Below are 24,039 nucleotides of genomic sequence, written 5' to 3' on the forward strand. Positions count from 1 at the left end.
CAGATTAAAACTACAATACAATGATGAGGATGAGATTGCCGTGATAATGCATTTCAGTCCTTGAAGGTTGGAGGGGGACAATATTTCCTAAGAAGGCTTAGGATTAATCGCGACCTTTGACGATATTGTTTTCGGTGTATTCTTTCACGTGCAATTTGCAGGTTGTTTTTCTATTTGTAATTTTTTTTCTTTTAGTCCCACTAATCAACCTCGTCCGCAGTGCTTACTTTATTTCCAACCTCGTTTCCAATAGTGAGCTCTGGATAGGAAACTTTCCCCCCATATCCTGATTCGATACCGCATTTTGCTAGTAATGGATTTTTACCGTGTAATTGGTGTTGTTATATCCAACGTGCATTACGTGTTTACATGATCATTGTAATTAAAACATCCACGCCTTCTCAAAAATACTCCTTTCCTTTCAAGTTTGCTTTTATTAACCTGAAATGTTATACTGCAAATTGGCGGGCCAGAAAATACCATTTTAACTTAAAAGAAGAAGAAGTGTTTTCATGACTTACAGCGCGACGAATTGATGTTGTTTTTACCCCAGACACCGCATACAAAAACAAACGCTAATGTAACGCACGTGTAGGCACCAGACTATTTCTCATTTGCATACGTGTTCAAAAATCTTGCTCATGCAAATGATCCAATACCAGGGTGAGAGAGCAGGTATTCTTACATAAAAATATTCATAAAACCTAAAGGAAACATGCAGTGGAAATTCAGCTCATCTTGTTTTCATGCACATTACTACATACAAGATATTAATACTTGTTTTCATTGGAAGTGACAAGAAAGTGGTAGTTTTTAAATTATTAGTAAATCCTTTCATCAATATACAAGAGGGCGCTATTTTGCTTTTGTCACACAAGGTACTCCTTGCCAAAGGTGCGTTATGAACAGTACAAAAATTAGTCCTTCAAAATTACCCACAAACAATTTTTTTGAAGAAATATTTGCCACTACGATTGTCCAAATAAGCTGTTTTACATGATAAATAATAAAAAGTGGAATTTACTCCAAGAAAATGAAGAAAACTTTGATATACATTTGTATACACAAAGCTATGGAGACACTACGATTCTGCCTTGAATGACATCACGCTTTGGCTCATGAATATGGAAATTTTTATTAGCATAAAAACTTTGAAACTTAAAATGTTGAAATTTCTCTCTTTTACTGCTACCAAGAAGGTGGAAACTTCATAGTTACATGGCAAGAAAGCTGTTTTAAATGTATTTAAGTCATATAAATCCTATTACATGTTCCCGTTAACTGGACAGTGTTTCATAAAATAGTTGTCTACCCGACCACTCTGCGTTTGTAACAACAAACGCGAACCTCTAGTTATTTTTTCCCTGGTGATGTTGATGCATGTAGGTCTACATCGAGCTAATTAAAACTAATAACCAAATAGATAATTAGTATGATTTAAAGGCTGTGAAGGTGACAGCTGGCTAGGCGTCTGGCTGCAGATGTTTCCCTCGTAATTGTGGATCTTCGTTTGAATGAATTTTGTGCATACAGGATTTTCAAAAAAACAGTGTCCCATTTTGGGGCTTCGACAAGAGTGAGGGCCCCGTCCCCCCCCCCCCCCAAGTAGGCGCCAGACTATTCCTAATTTGCATACGTGTTAAAAAAACTTGCACATGCAAATAATCCAATACCAGGGTGAGAGAGCAGGTAGTGGTGGGCGCGTACTGCTCGACACCCCGGGGACGAGGTTTGCCACGATTGGACCTTGGTGATAATGTGGCCTATATTTTCGAGTAGTATAATAGGGGTGTAAGTGGCGCCACCAACGTCAAAATAGTCCGCCCCCAAAAACAAAACCCCAATTTTTTTCTGCGGCCAAAAATTGTGGGCAAAATTGTTTGACAAAACTTTACCTTCTAAAAATGTTGAACAAAATATTGTGAGCCCCCCCCCCCTCCAAAAGCCATATCCTGGGTGCGCCACTGCCACGCTGCATTATCATACTCGGATGAATGTTGTTCACACGAGATATGGCAAGATTGCCACACCCATAGAAATCGCAACAACACCAGACACAAACCAAAAGGCATAAAGCCAGGAAAAGGCATAAAGCCAGGAAAAGGCATAAAGCCAGGATTGCGTGCAACTAATCTTTAATTGATCAAAGCACACTTGTTCAATGTACATTATGTCCTTATGCTTCTGTTTCAACTCCGATTGACTCACAGTCAATTATGAAACCCTCCAACGCAAAAACCTGTCCGAGGTTCTACCGTTGAGAATATCTTAGCATCAGCAAAGGCACCAGTGGTACAGCCTGCACGCTGCCTATCAGTAGAAAGGCTGCTGTGTAACTTCCGGTCAAGTCGTAAACCAAACCTTAAAACAGAGACAGAAGGTAAAATTGAAATCGGGAAGTCTCGTAGAATGGTTTGACATTGTTGATCTTTTATGCTATTGCATGGTGTGATGCACATTGCCAGTGATGCCACACAAGTAACACCATGAATTAAAGTACTTCCTTATAATTATTACTTGTATATTGAAACTACATACTAGACTACTCCATGCAGTGAAGAAACTGGCGTAAGGAAACGACACTCATTTATTAGGCTTATACGTACCAGGCAGAAATCCCAAAGTGACTAGTAATAGCGTCACCTTTAGCCCGATCCAGCCAAAAGCACCCGCCAATAGCTCGACACCAAGAACCTGCTTGATGAGAACATCCATCTGGCAGGACAAGACCCCGTCACTGAACAAAATCAGCACCGCTGACGTCATCATTGGCCAATAAGAAGTCAGCAAAGAGGAGGCAAGGTACGAGACGGAACTCATAGCGAGGCAAACGGCAACCAGAGTCCACGAGGACATCACTCCGCGGTCGGTGATCGGTCCCTGACTGATTTTACCAAACAGGTTCGCAATGCCCGCGATGGTCACGAAAGGAAAGACCCCGCCTCCTCCAAAGTGAATCCGTTGGACTGCGCCTGGGACACGAAATACACAATCCACATGAGGTACGCGTAGATCGTGCAGCAAGATATGACGGCCACCAACCAGTAGCGCGAATTGAGAAGTAGTCCCGCGTCGAAGTTCTTAGAGACGAACTTCCACAGCGAACCACAGTGAGAATGGAGAGTGCTCTCATGTGCTGATGACGAATTAGTGTGTTCGGTCTGGGGGAGCGTTTGGTATGCGTTTGACTGATCGAGCTCAGGCTGCCTCGTTGCTACCATAACGGCGCCACTCGCAACAGAATGCATGATGAGGGCTCCCACTAGTAACATGGTTCCTCTCCAGCCGTAGGTGTCTAAGAAAAGCTGGACCAGGGGCGCGAAGACGATCAGTCTCACGGAGGAGCCGGTCCGTGCGATGCCATTGGCTGTGGCGTAGTTCTTGGTAAAACAGCGTCCGACAGCCTCCTTTGCAACGACATTAGATATACCTTTGGCAGTACCTTCAAAGAAATAATATAAAAAAGTATACATCAAAGACAAGTTTTAGCAACGTGTATAGTTTTCCTCATCTGTTGTGAAGACATGGGTCCCCTACTTGATCTACGTTAATTGCCAAAAACAAGCAACTAATATCTCACATATACAAATGTCTCATTGTAACCCGATTATGTACATTGCTTTTTTCATAGGTTTTCTTGCACATTTTGAAACTTAATTTTGAAAATTAGTTTGCTTTCCATAATAAATAATTATAGGCCTACTTATTTCTTGCGTGAAATGGAAAATACGCAATTTCATTTGCCTGTGTATACCCTATTTCTTTCAGTTGTTGACGCATAAAATTGTCAAGGAACTAAATAAATATTGAAAAAGATTACAATTTTGCATAATAATTGTTACATGAAAAATGCATATTTAAGGTTTAAAGACCTATGTTACACAAGGAGACTAACAGACACAAAAAAAATAAAGTAAATATGTAGAAATGAACACGTAAAAATACGGAAGATGGCCTACAATTATGAGATGAATTTGAATGAAATTTATATAACATTGATTGCAAAATGACGGAATTGATTCAAATTGAATTGTCTTTCACGAAAAAGTATGGCGAAAATGAGCGACCAAAGACGAAATTGAAAATGATGTATGCAGGATCATGAATTTTCTAGACAAAATTGAGCGAAAATGAAACGCGTGTTCAGAGCGATTCTCAATTTCAGACGAACATGATTGACCGATTTTCAGAAGTGATGGAACATTTTAGGAAATTGGCCGGGAAAACCTATATTAAACAAATTCGATGGAAATATTATTTAACATTTTAGTTAACATTAGATTGATAAGCTCAATGATGACTGGAAAGAAGCTGGAGTATCTCTACGATAGAATCTGTTTGCTACGAGTGTTAAATTAATCGGGAAAACCGATACATTTCATGCGGAAATTCAATAAAGTTGAAATCGTTGTTTTTCAATGTTTTTGAATACAACCTGCCAGTAACGTGTACAGCAACGCCAGTTGCAGAGAGTTCTCGACGAACGATCCGGCAATGGCCGCTGCACCCATCATAACGCCACACGTCAGCATGACGTAACCAGCCCCAAAGCGCCTGCTCACTAATCCTCCGAAAGGAGCTGTGGAGAAGTAAAATATTTGATTTTGAGTTGATCAAAGATGGAACATCCTTGTTTCTAGATGCGAATGAAGTTGGATAACAATGAAGTAGGATAACAATGAAGTAGGATACCATACAGTGAAAATTATGTTTTGCTATACATTTGTATTGGGTTTTGGGCTCAATGATGATGTCTGTAGTAAATTAAGAGTAATATAATCAACTTGTCATAATAGTCAATTATGTTGTGACCAGACCACCGAAGAAATAATAATGATCGTGCAGTTTACTCTCCGCACGTATATCAATTCACACAATTTCAACATTTATGTGTATTTAATTTTAAAATAATGACTGTGAAATAAAATGAAAATGGTATTGCTGAAGGGACCCATTTAAAACCGATGCATGGAGAAAATTAAAATCATAATTATAATTATAATACTCGGTCGTCGAAACATAAATACACTCAAGTTAAATGTAAAACCACAGCTCTCCAACACAGCATTCGCTATCAAGGCTGCAAACTCTGGAACGGATTGCCATCTTTCATTTCTGAAGCGAAGTCTTTAACTGTTTTCAAAACATCACCTAGAAACTACTTGCAAGGAAATTGATTTTGTTTATTTTGTTTATTACTACTGTACCACTCTCACAGTGTTTACATTGTACATTGTTTTATACATACATTATTGTCTTTATTAAGCTAATGGAACATCTTAGGTTGGGGTGGGGTAGTTGGGTGTAACGGGAACACTTGGGATTTTCTCTCGGGGGGGGGTGGAGGGGGTTTAAAAGTGAGTGTTTCATAAGTCCTTGGACTTCTTACAACTTCCTTATAACTTCTCTGCTTTTCATTTATCTTTGTTACTTATCTTTGTCATTTACTTTTATGTTTTGTTTATCTATTAAGTTACGTAATCTATATGTTTTTTATTATGAAGTTATGAAATAAACAAGATTGATTGATTGATTGAATTATATTTTTAAAGTATCATATTCAAATGTAGTCTGGGTTTGCATTACAACCAACAATTATTACATATAAATAGTAGCTTACAGTCATGCAGATGAGTAATTGATATACGCATGAAAACGCTCAGTCAATTTTAATACAGTACAACAGCCATGCATGCGCTTCTTCGCAACGCCATAAATATAATACACACAGTTGAATTACATTGCAGTTTAGAAAAATATTATCAGTGTTACCTACGAATCCACCTGTTGCGGATGTCAGTGACGCTATCCAGCCGAGAATCCACATTTGGGAGGTCAGTTGGATTTGCAAAGTCGGCAGCATTATCCCGAGACCTTTGGTAATGCCGATCTCCATGAGGTTTCTGGTCCAGAGTGCGAGGACCGCTACCCAGCCGGGCCTTCCGCCGTCCGGCCCCTCCAGACTTTTGCTCACCGCCCCGCTCATAGTCCGGGGACTATTTTGGTGTAGCAACAGGGTGCATGGTGGTTGACTTTCTTGTTCAAAGGTTTTAGAAGGGGTACCGGGTGGGCATGGATGTGATATATACATAACACATCTCGCAGTTACGTGACACCGCCATCACGTGAATATTATGTATGGAAATAACTTATGAGTGAGATAGTACTACATCTAAATTGCCATGGGAGATTCAATAAGGTTGCAGACCAGTAAATAGGCCCCAAATTGCCTACGCCGGCCAGAACACGATTTGCATGCCCTCAAAATCTTCAGTATTTGAGAGCACTGTGGGCCATGAACTTGAGGGTTTGTAAAAAATATGGGTGGAAGCCGTGCACAGGACTGGGAGCTTGCAGTTGTGTGTAATTTGGATAAATTGGGACCTTCAAAGCGCTCTATTTTGCATTGGAGTGTAGCCATCGTTTTTCAAAATGGCGATGGGCTTCAGGACTATTTTTAGGGGTGATCATCTTTGGATGGAAATTTCTCCTAAAAGTCATCAGTTGACTCCCCAAAAATTGAAAAGAAAATGAAAGATGATGAAATAAGCTTTAATTTGATGTGTGTCTTGAACACCTTGGAGAGTTGTAGGTATGTTTCCCAAATTTCCGAAGTGGGAGCATTATCATTGGGGTCTATGGAAGTTTATTTACTGGTCTGCTACCCTAAGATTCATCAGGAATAGTTAGAATCTTTTGGCCTGGGAACCAGACTACGAAAAATGTTGATTATATTTTCCCCCGTGATGTTGATGCATGTAGGTCTACATCGAGTTAATTAACATTAATAACCGAATAGATAATTAGTATGATTTAAAGGCTGTGAAGGTAACAGATGGCTAGGCGTCTGGATGCAGATGTTTCCCTCGTAATTGTGGATCATGGTTTGAATGAATTTTGTGCATACTGGATTTAAAATAAAACCAGTGCCCCATTTTGGGGCGATGGCTTCGGAGAGAGTGAGGGCCCCGTCTCCCCCCCCCAAGAAATCCCTCGAGTTCGAGTCCAAAAGGGAGGCTTTTTAAAAGGTTACGAAAGTTAAGAGAAATTGAAGATCAAGATGCCTCAAAGTTTTATACGCGACCGATAGGCATTCGGGCTATTTCGCAAACATGTATTATCTTCAAATCAGCAACGGCTTGTTTCATACACTTTTTTTCAAAACAAATACAGGCAAGAGTACGGAAACACTCAACATCCTAGTAATCTATCGATGATGATTTACCACCGGGATATATAAATGAACGATTTGTTATGGGCATGGTGTATTTTCATATATGGCAGACAAACGTCGCCTGCACCGTAGCGCAAACGTGCAATGCGCTTGGCAGCAATAGGATCTTCTAGACGAAATTATATAGGGCCTACTGTTTAAGCTTGTACTGTACTTGCTAAGGCCAGATTGAAAATACAATACATTCAATGATGAAGATGAGATTGCAAGTGATGATAATGCATTCCAGTCCTTGAAGGTTGGAGGGGGACAATATTTCCTAAGAAGGCTTTGGATTAATCACGACTTTTGACGATATTGTTTTCGGTGTATTCTTTCAAGTGCAATTCTTGTATGTTGGTCCCATGCTGCAGTGTCGCACCCAAGGGGGGAGGCCTCGGGGGCTTGAGCCTCCACCCCCCAAAAGGTTGTCAATTTTTATTTTTTTTCTATTTGTATTTTTTTTCTTTAAGTCCCACTTTTCAATCTCGTCCCCAGCGCCTACTTTATTTCCAACCTTGTTTCCAATAATAAGCCCTGGATAGGAAACTCTCTTTTGTAATTAAAACATCCACGCCTTCTCAAAAATACTCCTTTCCTTATCAGTTTACTTTTATTAATCTGAAATGTAAATTGGCGGGCCAGATCGTAACATCTTAACTTAAAAAAATTGTGTTTTCATGACTTACGGCGCGACGAATTGATGTTGTTTTTACCCCAGACACCGCATAAAAAAACAAACGCTAATGTAACGCACGTGTAGGCGCCAGACTATTCCTCATTTGCATACGTGTTCAAAAATCTTGCACATGCAAATGATCCAATACCAGGGTGAGAGAGCAGGTAGTGGTGGGCACGTACTGCTCGACACCCTGGGGACGAGGTTGCCCACGATTGGACCTTGGTGATAAAGTTGCTTATTTTCGAGTAGTATAATAGGGGTGTAAGTGGCGCCACCAACGTCAAAATAGTTCCCCCCCCCCCCCCCAAGCCATCCTGGGTGCGCCACTGCCATGCTGCATTATCATAATCGGATGAATGTTGTTCACACGAGGTATGGCAAGATTGGCACACCCATAGAAATCGCAACAACACCAGACACAAACCAAAAGGCATAATGCCAGGAAAAGGCATACAGCCAGGAAAAGGCATAAAGCCAGGAAAAGGCATAAAGCCAGGATTGCGTACAACTAATCTTTAATTGATCAAAACACACTTATACAATGTACATTATGTCCTTATGCTTCTGTTTCAACTCCGATCGACTCACAGTCAATTATGAAACCCTCCAATGTAAAAAACTTTCCGAGGTTCTACCGTTGAGAATATCTTAGCATCAGCAAAGGCACCAGTGGTACAGCCTGCACGCTGCCTATCAGTAGAAAGGCTGCTGTGTAACTTCCGGTCAAGTCGTAAACCAAACCTTAAAACAGAGACAGAAGGTAAAATTGAAATCGGGAGAATGGTTTGACATTGTTGATCTTTTATGGTACTGCATGGTGTGATGCACATTGCCAGTGATGCCACACAAGTAACACCATGAATTAAAGTACTTCCTAATAATTATTACTTGTATGTTGAAACTACATACTAGACTACTCCATGCAGTAAAGAAAGTGGCGTAAGGAAACGACACTCATATGATTATTAGGCTTATACGTACCAGGCAGAAATCCCAAAGCGACTAATAATAGCGTCACCTTTAGCGCGATCCAGCCAAAAGCACCCGCCAATAGCTCGACACCAAGAACCTGCTTGACGAGAACATCCGTCTGGCAGGACAAGACCCCCTCGATGAACAAAATCAGCACCGCTGACGTCATCATTGCCCAATAAGAAGTCAGCAAAGAGGAGGCAAGGTACGAGACGGAACTCATAACGAGGCAAACGGCAACCAGAGTCCACGAGGACATCACTCCGCGGTCGGTGATCAGTCCCTGACTGATTGTACCAAACAGGTTCGCAATGCCCGCGATGGTCACGAAAGACCCCGCCTCCTCCAAAGTGAACCCGTTGGACTGCGCCTGGGACACGAAATACACAATCCACATGAGGTACGCGTAGATCGTGCAGCAAGATATGACGGCCACCAACCAGTAGTGCGAATTGAGAAGTAGTCCCACCTCGAAGTTCTTAGAGACGAACTTCCACAGCGAACCACAGTGAGAACGGAGAGTGCTCTCATGTGCTGATGACGAATTAGTGTGTTCGGTCTGGGGGAGCGTTTGGTATGCGTTTGACTGATCGAGCTCAGGCTGCCTCGTTGCTACCATAACGGCGCCACTCGCAACAAAATGCATGGTGATGGCTCCGACTAGTAACATGGTTCCTCTCCAGCCGTAGGTGTCTAAGAAAAGCTGGATCAGGGGCGCGAAGACGATCAGTCCCACGGAGAAGCCGGTCCGTGCGATGCCATTGGCTGTGGCGTAGTTCTTGGTAAAACAGCGTCCGACAGCCTCCTTTGCAACGACACTCGATATACCTATGGCAGTACCTTCAAAGATATAATATAAAAAGTATACATCAAAGACAAGTTTTGGCAATGTCTATAGTTTTCCTCATCTGTTGTGAAGACATGGGCCCTTTACTTGATCTACGTTAATTGCCAAAAACTAGAAACTAATATCTCACATATACAAATGTCTCATTGTAACCCCGATTATGTACATTGCTTTATACATAGGTTTTCGTGCACATTTTGAAACTTAATTCATTCCAATTCATAAACGGTTAACCTCAATTTCGTCTCCTGAAGACTGGAACGCGTTTGTCGTTGGTCTTTCCAATTGATCAATTTGAACATTTGTCCATTCGATGTCAAATTTCAATGAAATTCGTGTCACCTGATGACCATGTACATAATGTAAGGATTGAATTCGTCTTTGTTCAATCGATTTCAAGAAATGTTCGATCAAATTCATCAGACAATGCGCACGCTGGTATACCACACACAGACGTTTTTGGCAAGGTGTATTGCAAGACAATAAATTGTAGGTTTTAACAACCAATCCAAAGAACAAGAAGAAGAACTTGAATGACTGTTTTCGAAGATGTGAAAAATGAAAGAAGTTTGCTTTTCATAATAAATAATTATAGGCCTACTTATTTCTTGCATGATATGGAAAATACGCAATTTTATTTGACTGTGTATACCCTATTTCTTTCAGTTGTTGACACATAAAATTGTCAACGTACTAAATAATTATTGAAAAAGATTACAGTTTTGCATAATATTTGTTACATGAAAAAATGCTTATTTAAGGTTGAAAGACCTACGTTACACAAGGAGACTAACAGACACACAAAAAATAAAGTAAATATGTAGAAATGAACAGATGAAAACGTAAAAATACGGAGGATGGCCTTCAATTATGAGATGAATTTGAATGAAATTTATATAACATTGACTGCAAATTGACGGAACCGATTCATCTATCGCACGTTCAGCAATTGCAGACGACGAAATTGAATTGTCTTTCACGAAAAAGTATGGCGAAAATGAGCGGCGAAAATGAGCGGCCAAAGACGTAATTGAAAATGGGGTATGCAGGATCATGAATTTTCAAGACGAAATACGAAAATTAAACAGAGCGAGTTCAGAGCGATTCTCAATTTCAGACGAAAATGGTTGACCGATTTTCAGAAGTGATTGAACATTTTAGGAAATTGGCCGGGAAAACCTATATTAAACAAATTCGATGGAAATATTATTTAACATTTTAATTAACATTAGATTGATAAGCTCAATGATGACTGGAAAGAAGCTGGAGTATCTCTGCGATAGAATCTGTTTGCTACGAGTGTTAAATTAATCGGGAAAACCGATACATTTCATGTTGAAATTCAATGAAGTTGAAATCGTTGTTTTTCAATGTTTTTGAATACAACCTGCCAGTAACGTATACAGCAACGCCAGTTGCAGAGAGTTCTCGACGAACGATCCGGCAATGGCCGCTGCACTCATCATCACGCCACACGTCATCATGGCGTAACCAGCCCCAAAGCGCCTGCTCACTAATCCTCCGAAAGGAGCTGTGGAGACGTAAAATATTTGATTTTGAGTTGATCAAAGGATGGAACATCCTTGTTTCTAGATGCGAATGAAGTTGGATAACAATTATAATAAGTAGGATAACAATGAAGTAGGATACCATACAGTGAAAATTCTGTTCGGCTATATTGCGTTTTGGGCACAATGATGATGTCTGTAGTAAATTAAGAGTAATATTATCAACTTGTCATAATAGTAAATTATGTTGTGACCAGATCACCGAAGAAATAATAATAATCTTGCAGTTTACTTTCCGCACGTATATCAGTTCACACAATTTCAACATTTATGTGAATTCAATTGTAAAATAATGACTGTGAAATAAAATGAAAATGGTATTGCTGAAGGGACCCATTTGAAACGATGCATGGAGAAAATTAAAATCATAATTATATTTTCAAAGTATCATATTCACATGTAGTCTGGGTTGCATTACAACCAACAATTATAACATTTAAATAGTGGCTTACAGTCATGCAGATGAGTAATTGATATACGCATGAAAACGCTCAGTCAATTTTAATACAGTACAACAGCCATGCATGCGCTTCTTCGCAACGCCATAAATATAATACACACAGTTGAATTAAATTGCAGTTTAGAAAAATACTGTCAGTGTTACCTACGAATCCACTTGTTGCGATCGTCAGTGACGCTATCCAGCCGAGAATCCACATTTGGGAGGTCAGTTGGATTTGCAAAATCGGCAGCATTATCCCGAGACCTTTGGTAATGCCGATCACCATGAGGTTGTTGGTCCAGAGCGCGAGGACCGCGACCCAGCCGGGCCTTCCGCCGTCCGGCCCCTCCAGACTGTTGCTCACCGCCCCGCTCATAGTCCGGGACTATTTTGGTTTAGGAACAGGGTGCGCGGTGGTTGACTTTCTTGCTCAAAGGTTTTAGAAGGGGTACCGGGTGGGCATGGACATGATATATACATAACACATCTCGCAGTTACGTGACACCGCCATCACGTGAATATTATGTATACACAAGCTGATTTACCCGATCATAGATCGGGTAGGGCGTATTTGTGTTGGGGTTGAAAGTGTGGGGAGTTAAATGTTAATGGGGGATTTAGTTGAGAAGACATGTAGCTATAGAAAAGCAATTTACGGTGACGCGATCTGAGGCAATTTCTGACCACGTATGATATAGTAAAACAAAAGATCATCTTTTAAACATCATTTTCGAGTTTGGAGTCATTGAATCAGCTGTTCTGAGCAAAAGAATATTATTGTAGGCTACAATTTTTATTCGGGGAAGAAAAAGTGGCGGTAGGGAACCAAACGATATTCAGTGCCCGCTTTTAAATGTTGGGGTGGGGGTCCCCCGTCCCCCACCGATTGACGCCGCGCCCATGATAATTATGTACCATGGCATGTATAACTGTCTGTAAATTTTCCCGTTGGTCTGTTGCATTTTGTGAGGCAGTCGCGTTTGTTAATGTGGGAAAACTGAGTTGAAAGACTTACCGTATAGTACACAGGCGAAGGCTGATTGTACTGTTTTGACAATAAATCATAATGGAATAAAACGTGAAGGTGGCATTTGCAATAGAAATGTTGAGTGTGTTACCATAAAATTACATAGTCTGAATCATGGAGGAAGGTCATTATGAAGGTACAGTATTGGACTCTTCAACAAACGTAAACTTGAACTTCTTACAATTTGCGAGACCTGCGAGGAAAAAGTCGATTTAACTATTTTATTCAAGTTGGCATGGTTCAACCATAATATAAGCAAGGCCAAACAGCCAACAACCGCCAATATTATTATTTATGCACTCATCGTTATTCCAACCCAACATAGTTCAAAGATCACAATATTTGAAGCAATGCATCCATACCTCGTTGATTTACCCGATCATAGATCGGATAGGGCGTAGAGTTGGGGATGAAAATGTGGGGAGATGAATGTAATTGGGGGATTTAGTTGAGAAGACATGCAGTTATAGAAAAGCAATTTCTGTGGTGTGATCTGAGGCAATTTCTGACCACTAAAACAATTTTTTTTTTAGCAAAAGATCATCTTTTAAACATCATTTTCGAGTTTGGTGTCATTGAATCAGCTATTCTGAGTACTAATAGAATCATTATACATGTAGTAGCTACAATTGTTATTTGGGGAAGAAAAGTGGGGGGGGGGGGGGGGGGGGGAGGGGACCCAAAAAGTCTCCACCACTTTAAAATGGGGGGGGGGGGGTGGAGGGGTTCCCCGTCCCCCACCGATTGACGCCCATGATAATTATGTACCATGGCAACAGTCTGTAAATGTTCCCGTTGGTCTGTTAAATTGGCATTTTGTGAGGCAGTGGCATTTGTGAGAAAACGTACTTGAAAGGCTTGCCGTAGTACACAGGCGAAGGCTGATTAAGAAGGTCATAATTAAGTTTCAGTATATTGGACTCTTCAACAAACGTAAACTTGAACGTCTTACAATTTGCGAGACTGTCTGCGAGGAACTTGGCGAGTCAACTGTTATTCAACTTGGGTCAACCATCTATATAAGAGCAAATTTTACTCGGCCTCCGAGAAATGTGTGCTCCTGAAAACGATCTGAGACCGCGGTCTTTCGCGACGCCAAAATCGCTCCACGTCCGTGGGAAAATGTGGAGGGTGTCTTCCGCCGGATCGGACACATTTTCGTTGATTTTTTGTGTGACTGCGTTTGAGATCGCGATGTTTGAAGCAATGCATCGATCCTTCGTTGATCCCAGACAGGCCCCCGAAATTATAACGCAACACATGTGGCGGGCAGCGAACTCACAACGCTCAGCCTTGGTGGAAGCATGGAGCTGTATTAACACACGATGGAAGCAACAGAGCACTATACACGTCACTCACATGCTTGTGCTTCAAATCATGCAAATAGCGAGCACGTAGACCCAACCTCGTTTCCAGGGTGTGGAGCAGGCCGCAGTACGCGTTGCCATCGACAGTTTTGCATAGCCCGGAAATACTACGCAGTGTAGACTTTCGATTGGTCAGACCGCGCAAGGCATACTTAATGTGTAGTCCTTCTGAGTATTCGTTGCACTCGGCGCAGGGGCGGCAAGCGAAGCATATGAAAGAATAGGGGCACTCGGTGGCCACGCACCATGGTGAAAAAATATTTTACCAAGGTCACCCCATACCACAATTTGGTGAACGCTTTGGCAGAACGGCCGAGTAGAACACGTAAACAAAACCCCTACGTTGACCTCGCTGACCTCGCACAGTCTAGACTCGCAGAAAAGCCAGCACAGGGGGCGGCCAGGCAGTCAACGTGAAAGCGCACACGACGGAAAATTCCTGTGCAAAATGCAGTCACGAAAAATAGACGAAAAGGATCGCCGGTCCGTACGGGAAAATCAGGACGACCCGAAGTGTCCGACCCGGCGGAAGACACCCTCCGTATTTTTCCACGGACGTGGAGCGATTTTGGCGCCGCGGGAGCCCGCGGTCTCGGATCCTTTCATGAGCAAACATCGTCTCGGAGGCCGAGTTAAACTCTCTCTTATATATAAAGATGTAGTCCTACATCTAAATTCTATTACATAACACTTCGTACAAGTCTTCAGAGGGTATGCATTCCTTTCAGGTGCCAGGCATGCGGATCACACAATACATTCAATGAATCTATAGTAATTCAAATGAGGTAGTGTAGCATGGGTATATAAACCCCTTTTCTTTTCTTCGTGTGATAGGCATAGCGAAAAGAGCTGAACAGTTCAGCTCCTTGTTCATTGCAATAATGAATACTGACTCGTCCGAAGACGACATTAAATCACCCCAACCAGGCCAAGGTAAGCCTAGTTCTCGCCGGGACATCGATGCTCGGTTACAGGCCAATGCCGACGGTATCCAGAAGTTATCGACTTCTGTTAATGCCATGCAAGAGATGCTGGCATCAGTGGTTCATTCCCGTGACTTATCCGGACGTGCGAAGCACGCCGGCCCCAGCAACTCCGCTGGTAGTCCACCCCAGTTTGAGGTCTCGGCTCATGAGCCGAGACCTCAAACTGAGGTGGACTATTGATCAATACGACAAAGAGTTTGTAGACGAGCTACTAAGCCAGGAAGCTGTGGCATACGACCCAGCTAATCTGAGTTTGACCTGACCAGTGTACTGGCGGATAACCAAGCCATTACAGCGCAAGCTGATTTTGACGTTCTTCCAAGTGAAGATATTTACAATGACAGTGAGGCTAATTAGCCCCGAGATATTTAGCAACCTAGCAGAAAGAGCTGTAAAAGCGGTAACTTTGCCAATCAAGAAAGAGACGTATGCAAAAATTGCAGAAAAATACGTTACACCGTCAAATGCGGTAGCTGTGTCGGCACCCAGAATAGACAGTGAACTTTGGGGAACCATCCCCGCCTCAGCTAGATCCAAGGACGTGATCTTACAGAAAATCCAAAAACAAGTTATCAAAGGTTTGCTTCCTTACTGCAAAATGTTGACTGAATTGCGTGATGCAACAAAGTCAGGCTAAGTTGTGAACATTGACAAGTTAAAGGAACTTGCTTTAGATGGCATTACCCTTGCAGGGAACGCCTCTTATGAACTGTGTTCCCGCAATACTCCCGTCTCAGAAATGTTGTTTGGGAAAGACATGAATAATACAATGAAACAGGTAGCTGATGAAGCCTACAAAGCAGGCAAAAAATTGACCTCAGACGAGAGGAAAAATCAGTCTTCCTATCGCCGTTATGTGCCTTATAACCAGCAGAGAACAGGCAAAGGCTCGTCCGCAAAAAAAACGGGTATGTAAAATCAGACCTACTATCCTCTCCATTGGCAAGCCGGGAGACTAAAATTACACAAGGGCGATTGGTCTCAAATGACTTCTGATAGGTGGATTCTAAACACCATATCAGGTTGTAAAATTGATTTCTTGAGCTGTCCTATTCAAAACCTCAAAAGAAATCCTTCTGTGATCAAGAATCACTTGTGATCAATACTGAGATAAGTGAACTGCACAAAGGTGCAATCAGAGAAGTTTCTCTGGCGGAATGCCAGTTTCTGTCGAAGACTTTTCTGATAGTGAAAAAGACAGGTGGATTGAGACCATTTATTAATTTGAAAGATCTTAACAAATTTGTGTCGTACGAGCACTTCAAAATGGAAAATATCAAGCTCGTGAAAAACCTAATTCAAGTTAATGACTTTCTCACGTCAATTGACCTGAAATATGCTTATTTTTCTATTCCAATGTGTGAGAAGGATCAACCTTATCTTTGATTCTCTTGGGCGGTAAAAATGTGTTTGCTTTATTTGCCTACCATTTGGCTTATCATCAGCCCCTAGAATTTTTACTAAGGTTATGAAACCTATAGTAGCATCAGCGAGCAGTCGAGGTACATGTATTCGCTTGGTCATTTATTTAGATGACATCCTCATCATGTCTTCTTCAAAAGAAGAAAGCACCACAAACACTAATTTCGTGATAAACATACTCCAAAATCTTGGATTTGAAATTAATTATAACAAATCTTGTTTGACCCCTGAAACAAAAGTGACATGTGGAGTTAATCACTCTACCCCAAACTTGGAATTTGTGGCTGTCCCACCCAGGGCTGGCAATGGTGCAGTGACCGCATATCAATTAGTGTCTAGTGTGCATACACTGTATAGCTACTCAGCACTAGCACCACAATATCGATATCATCGATACTAGTCTTTAAAGTGATACAACTAAAGCAACAAATTGATAAACTATGACAATTACACAACGCTCAGTTTTCTGCCTAAAGAAACTAATCTAAGCATGGTCAAATGGTACTGAGAGTATGAGTTCCCACAGTAGTCTCATAACACTTCCACTAACAAAAGAATACGAAATAATCGGAATGAAATGATAACTGCTCCTAACTTCTACTTTAACGAATTAAAGAAAAGAATTTCTGTACAAATATGAACCTGATTACTGTTTCTGGCAAGTCAATTCACTATAAATGCCGTTTCAAGATCCAAATGTCAAAATAGTAAGAGTACAAACATCACAAAATGAGACCTGTTTAAGCCAGAAAAGGAAAATTTAACAAATGAAAAGAAACTATTCGAAGCACCTTAAGACTGTGGTGAATGGAGCAGTGTGTACTCTCGTGTTTACATAACAATCCACAAGAATGATGTTGCATGAATTGTTTTTCAATAAAACACAACCAAAAATAAGAACTTCAGAAAAATGTGTCAAGAAATTGTCATTAAAACTTTTTTGGTGTTTATTTCATTTTGTAATCAACAATTTTAGACAGCAATTGCCCCTTTTCAATCCCACTTTCATCACAACGCGGACGCCGCCATTTTGAAATTATAGGTAGCAGACCAGTAAATGAACTTCCATAGACCCCAATGGTAAATGCTCCCACTTCAGAAATTCGGGAAAAATACTAACAACTCTCCAAGGTGTTCGAGACACACATCAAAATAAAGCTTATTTCATCACCTTTTATTTTATTTTCAATTTTTTGGGGTTAACTGATGACTTTTAGGAGAAATTTCCATCCGAAGATGATCACCCCTAAAAATAGTCCTGAAGCCCATCGCCATTTTGACTAACGATGGCTACACTCCATTGCAAAATAGAGCGCTTTTAGGGTCCAAATTACATCCAAATTACACACAACTGCAAGCTCCCAGTCCTGTGCACGGCTTCCATCCATTTTTTTCACAAACCCTCAAGTTCATGGTCCACAATACTCTCAAATACTGAAGATTTTGAGGGCATGCAAATCGTGATTTGGCCGGCGTAGGCAATTTGGGGCCTATTTACTGGTCTGCAACCGTATTGAATCTCCCATGGCAATTTAGATGTAGGACTATCTCACTCATAAGTTATTTCCATAATATTCACGTGATGGCGATGTCACGTGACTGCGAGTTGTGTTATGTATATATCATGTCCATGCCCACCCAGTACCTCTTCTAAAACCTTAGAGCAAGAAAGTCAACCACCACGCACCCTGTTCCTTCACCAAAATAGTCCCTGGACTATGAGCGGGGTGGTGAGCAACAGTCTAGAGGGGCCGGACGGCGGAAGGCCCGGCTGGGTCGCGGTCCTCGCGCTCTGGACCGAAAACCTCATGGAGACCGGCATTACCAAAGGTCTCGGGATAATGCTGCCGATTTTGCAAATCCAACTGACCTCCCAAATGTGGATTATCGGCTGGATAGCGTCACTGACGATCGCAACAAGTGGATTCGTAGGTAACACTGACAGTATTTTTTCGAAACTGCAATTTAATTCAACTGTGTGTATTATATTTATGGCGTTGCGAAGAAGCGCATGCATGGCTGTTGTACTGTATTAAAATTGACTGAGCGTTTTCATGCGTATATCAATTACTGATCTGCATGACTGTAAGCCACTATTTAAATGTAATAATTGTTGGTTGTAATGCAACCCAGACTACATGTGAATATGATACTTTAAAAACATAATTATGATTTTAATTTTCTCCATGCATCGGTTTCAAATGGGTCCCTTCAGCAATACCATTTTCATTCTATTTCACAGTCATCATTTTAAATTAAATACACATAAATGTTGAAATTGTGTGAACTGATATACGTGCGGAGAGTAAACTGCACGATCATTATTATTTTTTCGGTGGTCTGGTCACAACATAATTTACTATTATGATAAGTTGATTATATTACTCTTAATTTACTACAGACATCATCATTGTGCCCAAAACGCAATATAGCCGAACAGAATTGTCACTGTATGGTATCCTACTTAATTGTTATCCTACTTAATTGTTATCCAACTTCATTCGCATCTAGAAACAAGGAAGTTCCATCCTTTGATCAACTCAAAATCAAATATTTTACGTCTCCACAGCTCCTTTCGGAGGATTAGTGAGCAGGCGCTTTGGGGCTGGTTACGTCATGATGACGTGTGGCGTGATGATGAGTGCAGCGGCCATTGCCGGATCGTTCGTCGAGAACTCTCTGCAACTGGCGTTGCTGTACACGTTACTGGCAGGTTGTATTCAAAAACATTGAAAAACAATGATTTCAACTTCATTGAATTTCCACATGAAATGTATCGGTTTTCCCGATTAATTTAACACTCGTAGCAAACAGATTCTATCCCAGAGATACTCCAGCTTCTTTCCAGTCATCAATGAGCTTATCAATCTAATCAGTTAATTAAAATGTTAAATAATATTTCCATCGAATTTGTTTAAAGGGAATATACATCATTTGCTTTTACTGTTATTTTTCAGAAATGGATGGAATTAAGGGGTTGCAAATATATAGCAAATATAGTTACACTGACTTTTTTGAGGTTTTGGGTTCGAAAATGCTATAAAAACCAAGAAAAACAATCATTTTCCTGTAGTCTGGTTCCCTGACTCCATATAAGAAGAAACAGAGCAGTTTACATATATTGGGTAATTGTAAGGTCAGGGAACAAGTCTAGCTGGCTCGTACCCGTTCATAGGTTTGTAATCGATTGCAAACAAGTGCGATGGTCAATTGGGGCCAGTATTTGAAAAAAACCCAGTTTTTTCCAACGCTGATCGGCCGATCAGCGTTGGAAATTGATATAAAAATACCACTTTTCTTGAAAATGAAAGTATACCAGGTGCCATGATTTTACAGGATGCTTTACACTGTCATTCCCTATTAGTCCAGCAAGGTATTTCAAAATGATTTGGTAGTTTAATTTTTGTGATGTTTGCAAATGCTGTATTTTCCCTTCAATATAGGTTTTCCCGGCCAATTTCCTAAAATGTTCAATCACTTCTAATAATCGGTCAATCATTTTCGTCTGAAATTGAGACTCGCTCTGAACACGCGTTTAATTTTCGTTTTTCGTCTTGAAAATTCATGATCCTGCATACCCCATTTTCAATTTCGTCTTTGGTCGCTCATTTTTGCCATACTTTTTCGTGAAAGACAATTAAATTTCGTCGTCTGCAATTGCTGAACGTGCGATAGATGAATCGGTTCTGTCATTTCGCAATCAATGTTATATAAATTTCATTCAAACTCACCTCATAATTGTAGGCCATCTTCCATATTTTTACGTTTTCATCTGTTCATTTCTACATATTTACTTTATTTTTGTGTCTGTTAGTCTCCTTGTGTAACGTAGGTCTTTAAACCTTCAATAAGCATTTGTCATGTAACAATTATTATGCAAAATTATAATCTTTTTCAATATTTATTTAGTTCTTTGACAATTTTAAGCGTCAACAACTGAAAGAAATAGGGTATACACAGTCAAATAAAATTGCGTATTTACCATTTTATGCAAGAAATAAGTAGGCCTGTAATTATTAATTATGAAAAGAAAACTGCATTCATATTTTCACATCTTCGAAAACAGTCATTCAGTTCTTCTTCTTGTTCTTTGGATTGGTTGTTAAACCTACAATTTATTGTCTTGCAATACACCATGCCAAATACGTCTGTGTATGGTATACCAGCGTGCGCATTGTCTGATGAATTTGATCGAACAGTTCTTGAAATCGATTGAACAAAGACGAATTCTATCCTTACATTATGTACATGGTCATCAGGTGAGACGAATTCCATTGAAATTTGACGACATCGAATGGATAAATGTTGAAATTGATCAATTGGAATGACCAACGACAAACGCGTTCCAGTCTTCTGGAGACGAAATTGAAGTTAACCGTTTATGAATTGGAATGAATTAAGTTTCAAAATGTGCAGGAAAACCTATGTATAAAGCAATGTATATATCGGGGTTACAATGAGACATTAATATATGTGAGATATTAGTTTCTAGTTTTTGGCAAGGTAGATCAAATAGGGGACCCATGTCTACACAACAGATGATGAAAACTATACACATTGCCAAAACCTGTCTTTGATGTATACTGTTTATATTATATCTTTGAAGGTACTGCAATAGGTATATCGAGTGTCGTTGCAAAGGAGGCTGTCGGACGCTGTTTTACCAAGAACTACGCCACAGCCAATGGCATCGCACGGACCGGCTACTCCGTGGGACTGATCGTCTTCGCGCCCCTGGTCCAGCTTTTCTTAAACACCTACGGCTGGAGAGGAACCATGTTACTAGTGGGAGCCATCACCATGCATTTTGTTGCGAGTGGCGCCGTTATGGTAGCAACGAGGCAGCCTGAGCTGGATCAGTCAAACGCATACCAAACGCTCCCCCAGACCGAACGCACCAATTCGTCATCAGCACATGAGAGCACTCTCCGTTCTCACCGTAGTTCGCTGAGGAAGTTCGTCTCTAAGAACTTCGAGGCGGGACTACTTCTCAATGCGCGCTTCTGGTTGGTGGCCGTCATATCTTGCTGCACGATCTACGCGTACCTCATGTGGATTGTGTATTTCGTGTCGCAGGCGCAGTCCAACGGGTTCACTTTGGAGGAGGCGGGGTCTTTCGTGACCATCGCGGGCATTGCGAACCTGTTTGGTAAAATCAGTCAGGGACTGATCACCGACCGCGGAGTGATGTCCTCGTGGACTCTGGTTGCCGTTTGCATCGTTATGAGTTCCGTCTCGTACCTTGCCTCCTCTTTGCTGACTTCTTTTTGGCCAATGATGACGTCAGCGGTGCTGATTTTGTTCAGTGACGGGGTCTTGTCCTGCCAGACGGATGTTCTCGTCAAGCAGGTTCTTGGTGTCGAGCTATTGGCGGGTGCTTTTGGCTGGATCGGGCTAAAGGTGACGTTATTATTAGTCGCTTTGGGATTTCTGCCTGGTACGTATAAGCCTTATAAATGAATGTCGTTTCCTTACGCCACTTTCTTCACTGCAGTAGTCTAGTATGTAGTTTCAACATATAAGTAATAATTATTAGGAAGTACTTTAATTCATGGTGTTACTTGTGTGGCATCACTGGCAATGTGCATCACACCATGCAATAGCATAAAAGATCAACAATGTCAAACCATTCTACGAAACTTCGCGATTTCAATTTTACCTTCTGTCTCTGTTTTAAGGTTTGGTTTACGACTTGACCGGAAGTTACACAGCAGCCTTTCTACTGATAGGCAGCGTGCAGGCTGTACCACTGGTGCCTTTGCTGATGCTAAGATATTCTCAACGGTAGAACCTCGGAGAGTTTCTTGCATTGGAGGGTTTCATAATTGACTGTGAGTCGATCGGAGTTGAAACAGAAGCATAAGAACATAATGTACATTGAACAAGTGTGTTTTGATCAATTAAAGATTAGTTGCACGCAATCCTGGCTTTATGCCTTTTCCTGGCTTTATGCCTTTTTCTGGCTTTATGCCTTTTGGTTTGTGTCTGGTGTTGTTGCGATTTCTATGGGTGTGGCAATCTTGCCATACCTCGTGTGAACAACATTCATCCGATTATGATAATGCAGAATGGCAGTGGCGCACCCAGGATATATGGCTTGGGGGGGGGGGGCTCACATTTTTTGTTCAAAATTTTTAGAAGTTAAATTTTTGTCAAAAAATTGTGCCCACAATTTTTGGCCGCAGAAAAAAATTGGGGTTTTGTTTTGGGGGCGGACTATTTTGACGTTGGTGGCGCCACTTACACCCCTATTATACTACTCGAAAATAGGTCACATTATCACCAAGGTCCAATCGTGGGCAACCTCGCCCCCAGGGTGTCGAGCAGTACGTGCCCACCACTACCTGCTCTCTCACCCTGGTATTGGATCATTTGCATGTGCAAGATTTTTGAACACGTATGCAAATGAGGAATAGTCTGGCGCCTACACGTGCGTTACATTAGCGTTTGTTTTTGTATGCGGTTTTTGTATCAATTCGTCGCGCCGTAAGTCATGAAAACACAATTTTGTTTTAAAGTTAAATTGTTACGATCTGGCCCGCCAATTTGCAGTATTACATTTCAGATTAATAAAAGCAAACTGGAAAGGAAAGGAGTATTTTTGAGAAGGCGTGGATGTTTTAATTACAATGATCGTGAAAACACGTAATGCACGTTGGAAATAACAACACCAACTACACGGTAAAAATCCATTACTAGCAAATCTCGGTATTGAATCAGGATACAGGAAGAAAGTTTCCTATCCAGGGCCCACTATTGGAAACGAGGCTGGAAATAAAGTAAGCACTGGGGACTAGGTTGAATAGTGGGACTAAAAGGAAAAAAAATACGAATCGAAAAAAAATTAAAAATTGACAACCTTTTTTTGGGGGGGGGGGCTTAAGCCCCCCGACCCCCCCCCCCCCTTGGGTGCGACACTGCAGCATGGGACCAACACACAAGAATTGCACTTGAAAGAATACACCGAAAACAATATCGTCAAAAGTCGTGATTAATCCTAAGCCTTCTTAGGAAATATTGTCCCCCTCCAACCTTCAAGGACTGGAATGCATTATCATCACTTGCAATCTCATCCTCATCATTGAATGTATTGTATTTTTAATCTGGCCTTAGCATAAGGCCCTATATAATTTCGTCTAGAAGATCCTATTGCTGCCAAGCGCATCGCAAGTTTGCGCTACGGTGCAGGCGACGTTTGTCTGCCATATATGAAAATACACCATGCCCATAACAACTCATTCGTATATATATCCCAGTGGTAGATCATTATCGATAGATTACTAGGATGTTGAGTGTTTCCGTACTCTTGCCTGTATTTGTTTTGAGAAAAAGTGTATGAAACAAGCCGTTGCTGATTTGAAGATAATACATGTTTGCGAAATAGCCCGAATGCCTATCGGTCGCGTATAAAACTTTGAGGCATCTTGATCTTCAATTTCTCTTAATTTTCGTAACCTTTTAAAAAGCCTCCCTTTCGGACTCGAACTCGAGGGATTTCTTGGGGGGGGGGGAG

At 41.1% G+C, this 24,039-nt stretch overlaps 3 protein-coding genes across 3 annotated transcripts; 1 reads left to right on the plus strand and 2 right to left on the minus strand.

Moving 5' to 3' along the window:
• Positions 1–1,635: 1,635 nt before the first annotated feature.
• On the minus strand, positions 1,636–6,258 carry LOC119727899 (monocarboxylate transporter 11-like). Its single transcript, XM_038199977.1, has 5 exons — positions 5,773–6,258; positions 4,436–4,579; positions 3,107–3,442; positions 2,607–2,972; positions 1,636–2,361 (listed from the first exon to the last, which is right to left on the minus strand). The coding sequence occupies exons 1-5, from the start codon at positions 6,089–6,091 to the stop codon at positions 2,252–2,254; spliced, it is 1,275 nt and encodes a 424-aa protein (XP_038055905.1). The 5' UTR covers positions 6,092–6,258; the 3' UTR covers positions 1,636–2,251.
• A 2,135-nt stretch (positions 6,259–8,393) lies between these two features.
• Positions 8,394–12,250, minus strand: LOC119728153 (monocarboxylate transporter 12-like). Its single transcript, XM_038200226.1, has 4 exons — positions 11,887–12,250; positions 11,102–11,245; positions 8,877–9,707; positions 8,394–8,636 (listed from the first exon to the last, which is right to left on the minus strand). Exons 1-4 carry the CDS (start codon positions 12,098–12,100, stop codon positions 8,527–8,529), a joined length of 1,299 nt encoding a protein of 432 aa, XP_038056154.1. The 5' UTR covers positions 12,101–12,250; the 3' UTR covers positions 8,394–8,526.
• A 5,710-nt stretch (positions 12,251–17,960) lies between these two features.
• Positions 17,961–22,609, plus strand: LOC119727095 (monocarboxylate transporter 12-like). Its single transcript, XM_038198961.1, has 4 exons — positions 17,961–18,458; positions 19,096–19,239; positions 21,133–21,963; positions 22,205–22,609. The coding sequence occupies exons 1-4, from the start codon at positions 18,140–18,142 to the stop codon at positions 22,312–22,314; spliced, it is 1,404 nt and encodes a 467-aa protein (XP_038054889.1). The 5' UTR covers positions 17,961–18,139; the 3' UTR covers positions 22,315–22,609.
• Positions 22,610–24,039: the final 1,430 nt, after the last annotated feature.

The sequence above is a fragment of the Patiria miniata genome, unplaced genomic scaffold, assembly GCF_015706575.1.
Source record: "Patiria miniata isolate m_02_andy unplaced genomic scaffold, ASM1570657v1 HiC_scaffold_20, whole genome shotgun sequence".
NCBI lineage: Eukaryota > Metazoa > Echinodermata > Asteroidea > Valvatida > Asterinidae > Patiria > Patiria miniata.

Bases quoted from the DNA above. Each gene is read 5' to 3' on its own strand.
- LOC119728153 (XM_038200226.1), bottom strand. From the start codon at position 12,100: ATGAGCGGGGCGGTGAGCAACAGTCTGGAGGGGCCGGACGGCGGAAGG. The intron at 11,246-11,886 runs GTAACACTGACA...ACGTCTCCACAG, and splicing joins CGCAACAAGTGGATTCGTAG to CTCCTTTCGGAGGATTAGTG. The intron at 9,708-11,101 runs GTTGTATTCAAA...ATATCTTTGAAG, and splicing joins GCTGTATACGTTACTGGCAG to GTACTGCCATAGGTATATCG.
- LOC119727095 (XM_038198961.1), top strand. From the start codon at position 18,140: ATGTATATATCATGTCCATGCCCACCCAGTACCTCTTCTAAAACCTTA. The intron at 18,459-19,095 runs GTAACACTGACA...ACGTCTCCACAG, and splicing joins CGCAACAAGTGGATTCGTAG to CTCCTTTCGGAGGATTAGTG. The intron at 21,964-22,204 runs GTACGTATAAGC...CTCTGTTTTAAG, and splicing joins CGCTTTGGGATTTCTGCCTG to GTTTGGTTTACGACTTGACC.
- LOC119727899 (XM_038199977.1), bottom strand. From the start codon at position 6,091: ATGTATATATCACATCCATGCCCACCCGGTACCCCTTCTAAAACCTTT. The intron at 3,443-4,435 runs GTTGTATTCAAA...ATTTCTTTGAAG, and splicing joins GCTGTACACGTTACTGGCAG to GTACTGCCAAAGGTATATCT. The intron at 2,362-2,606 runs GTACGTATAAGC...CTCTGTTTTAAG, and splicing joins CACTTTGGGATTTCTGCCTG to GTTTGGTTTACGACTTGACC.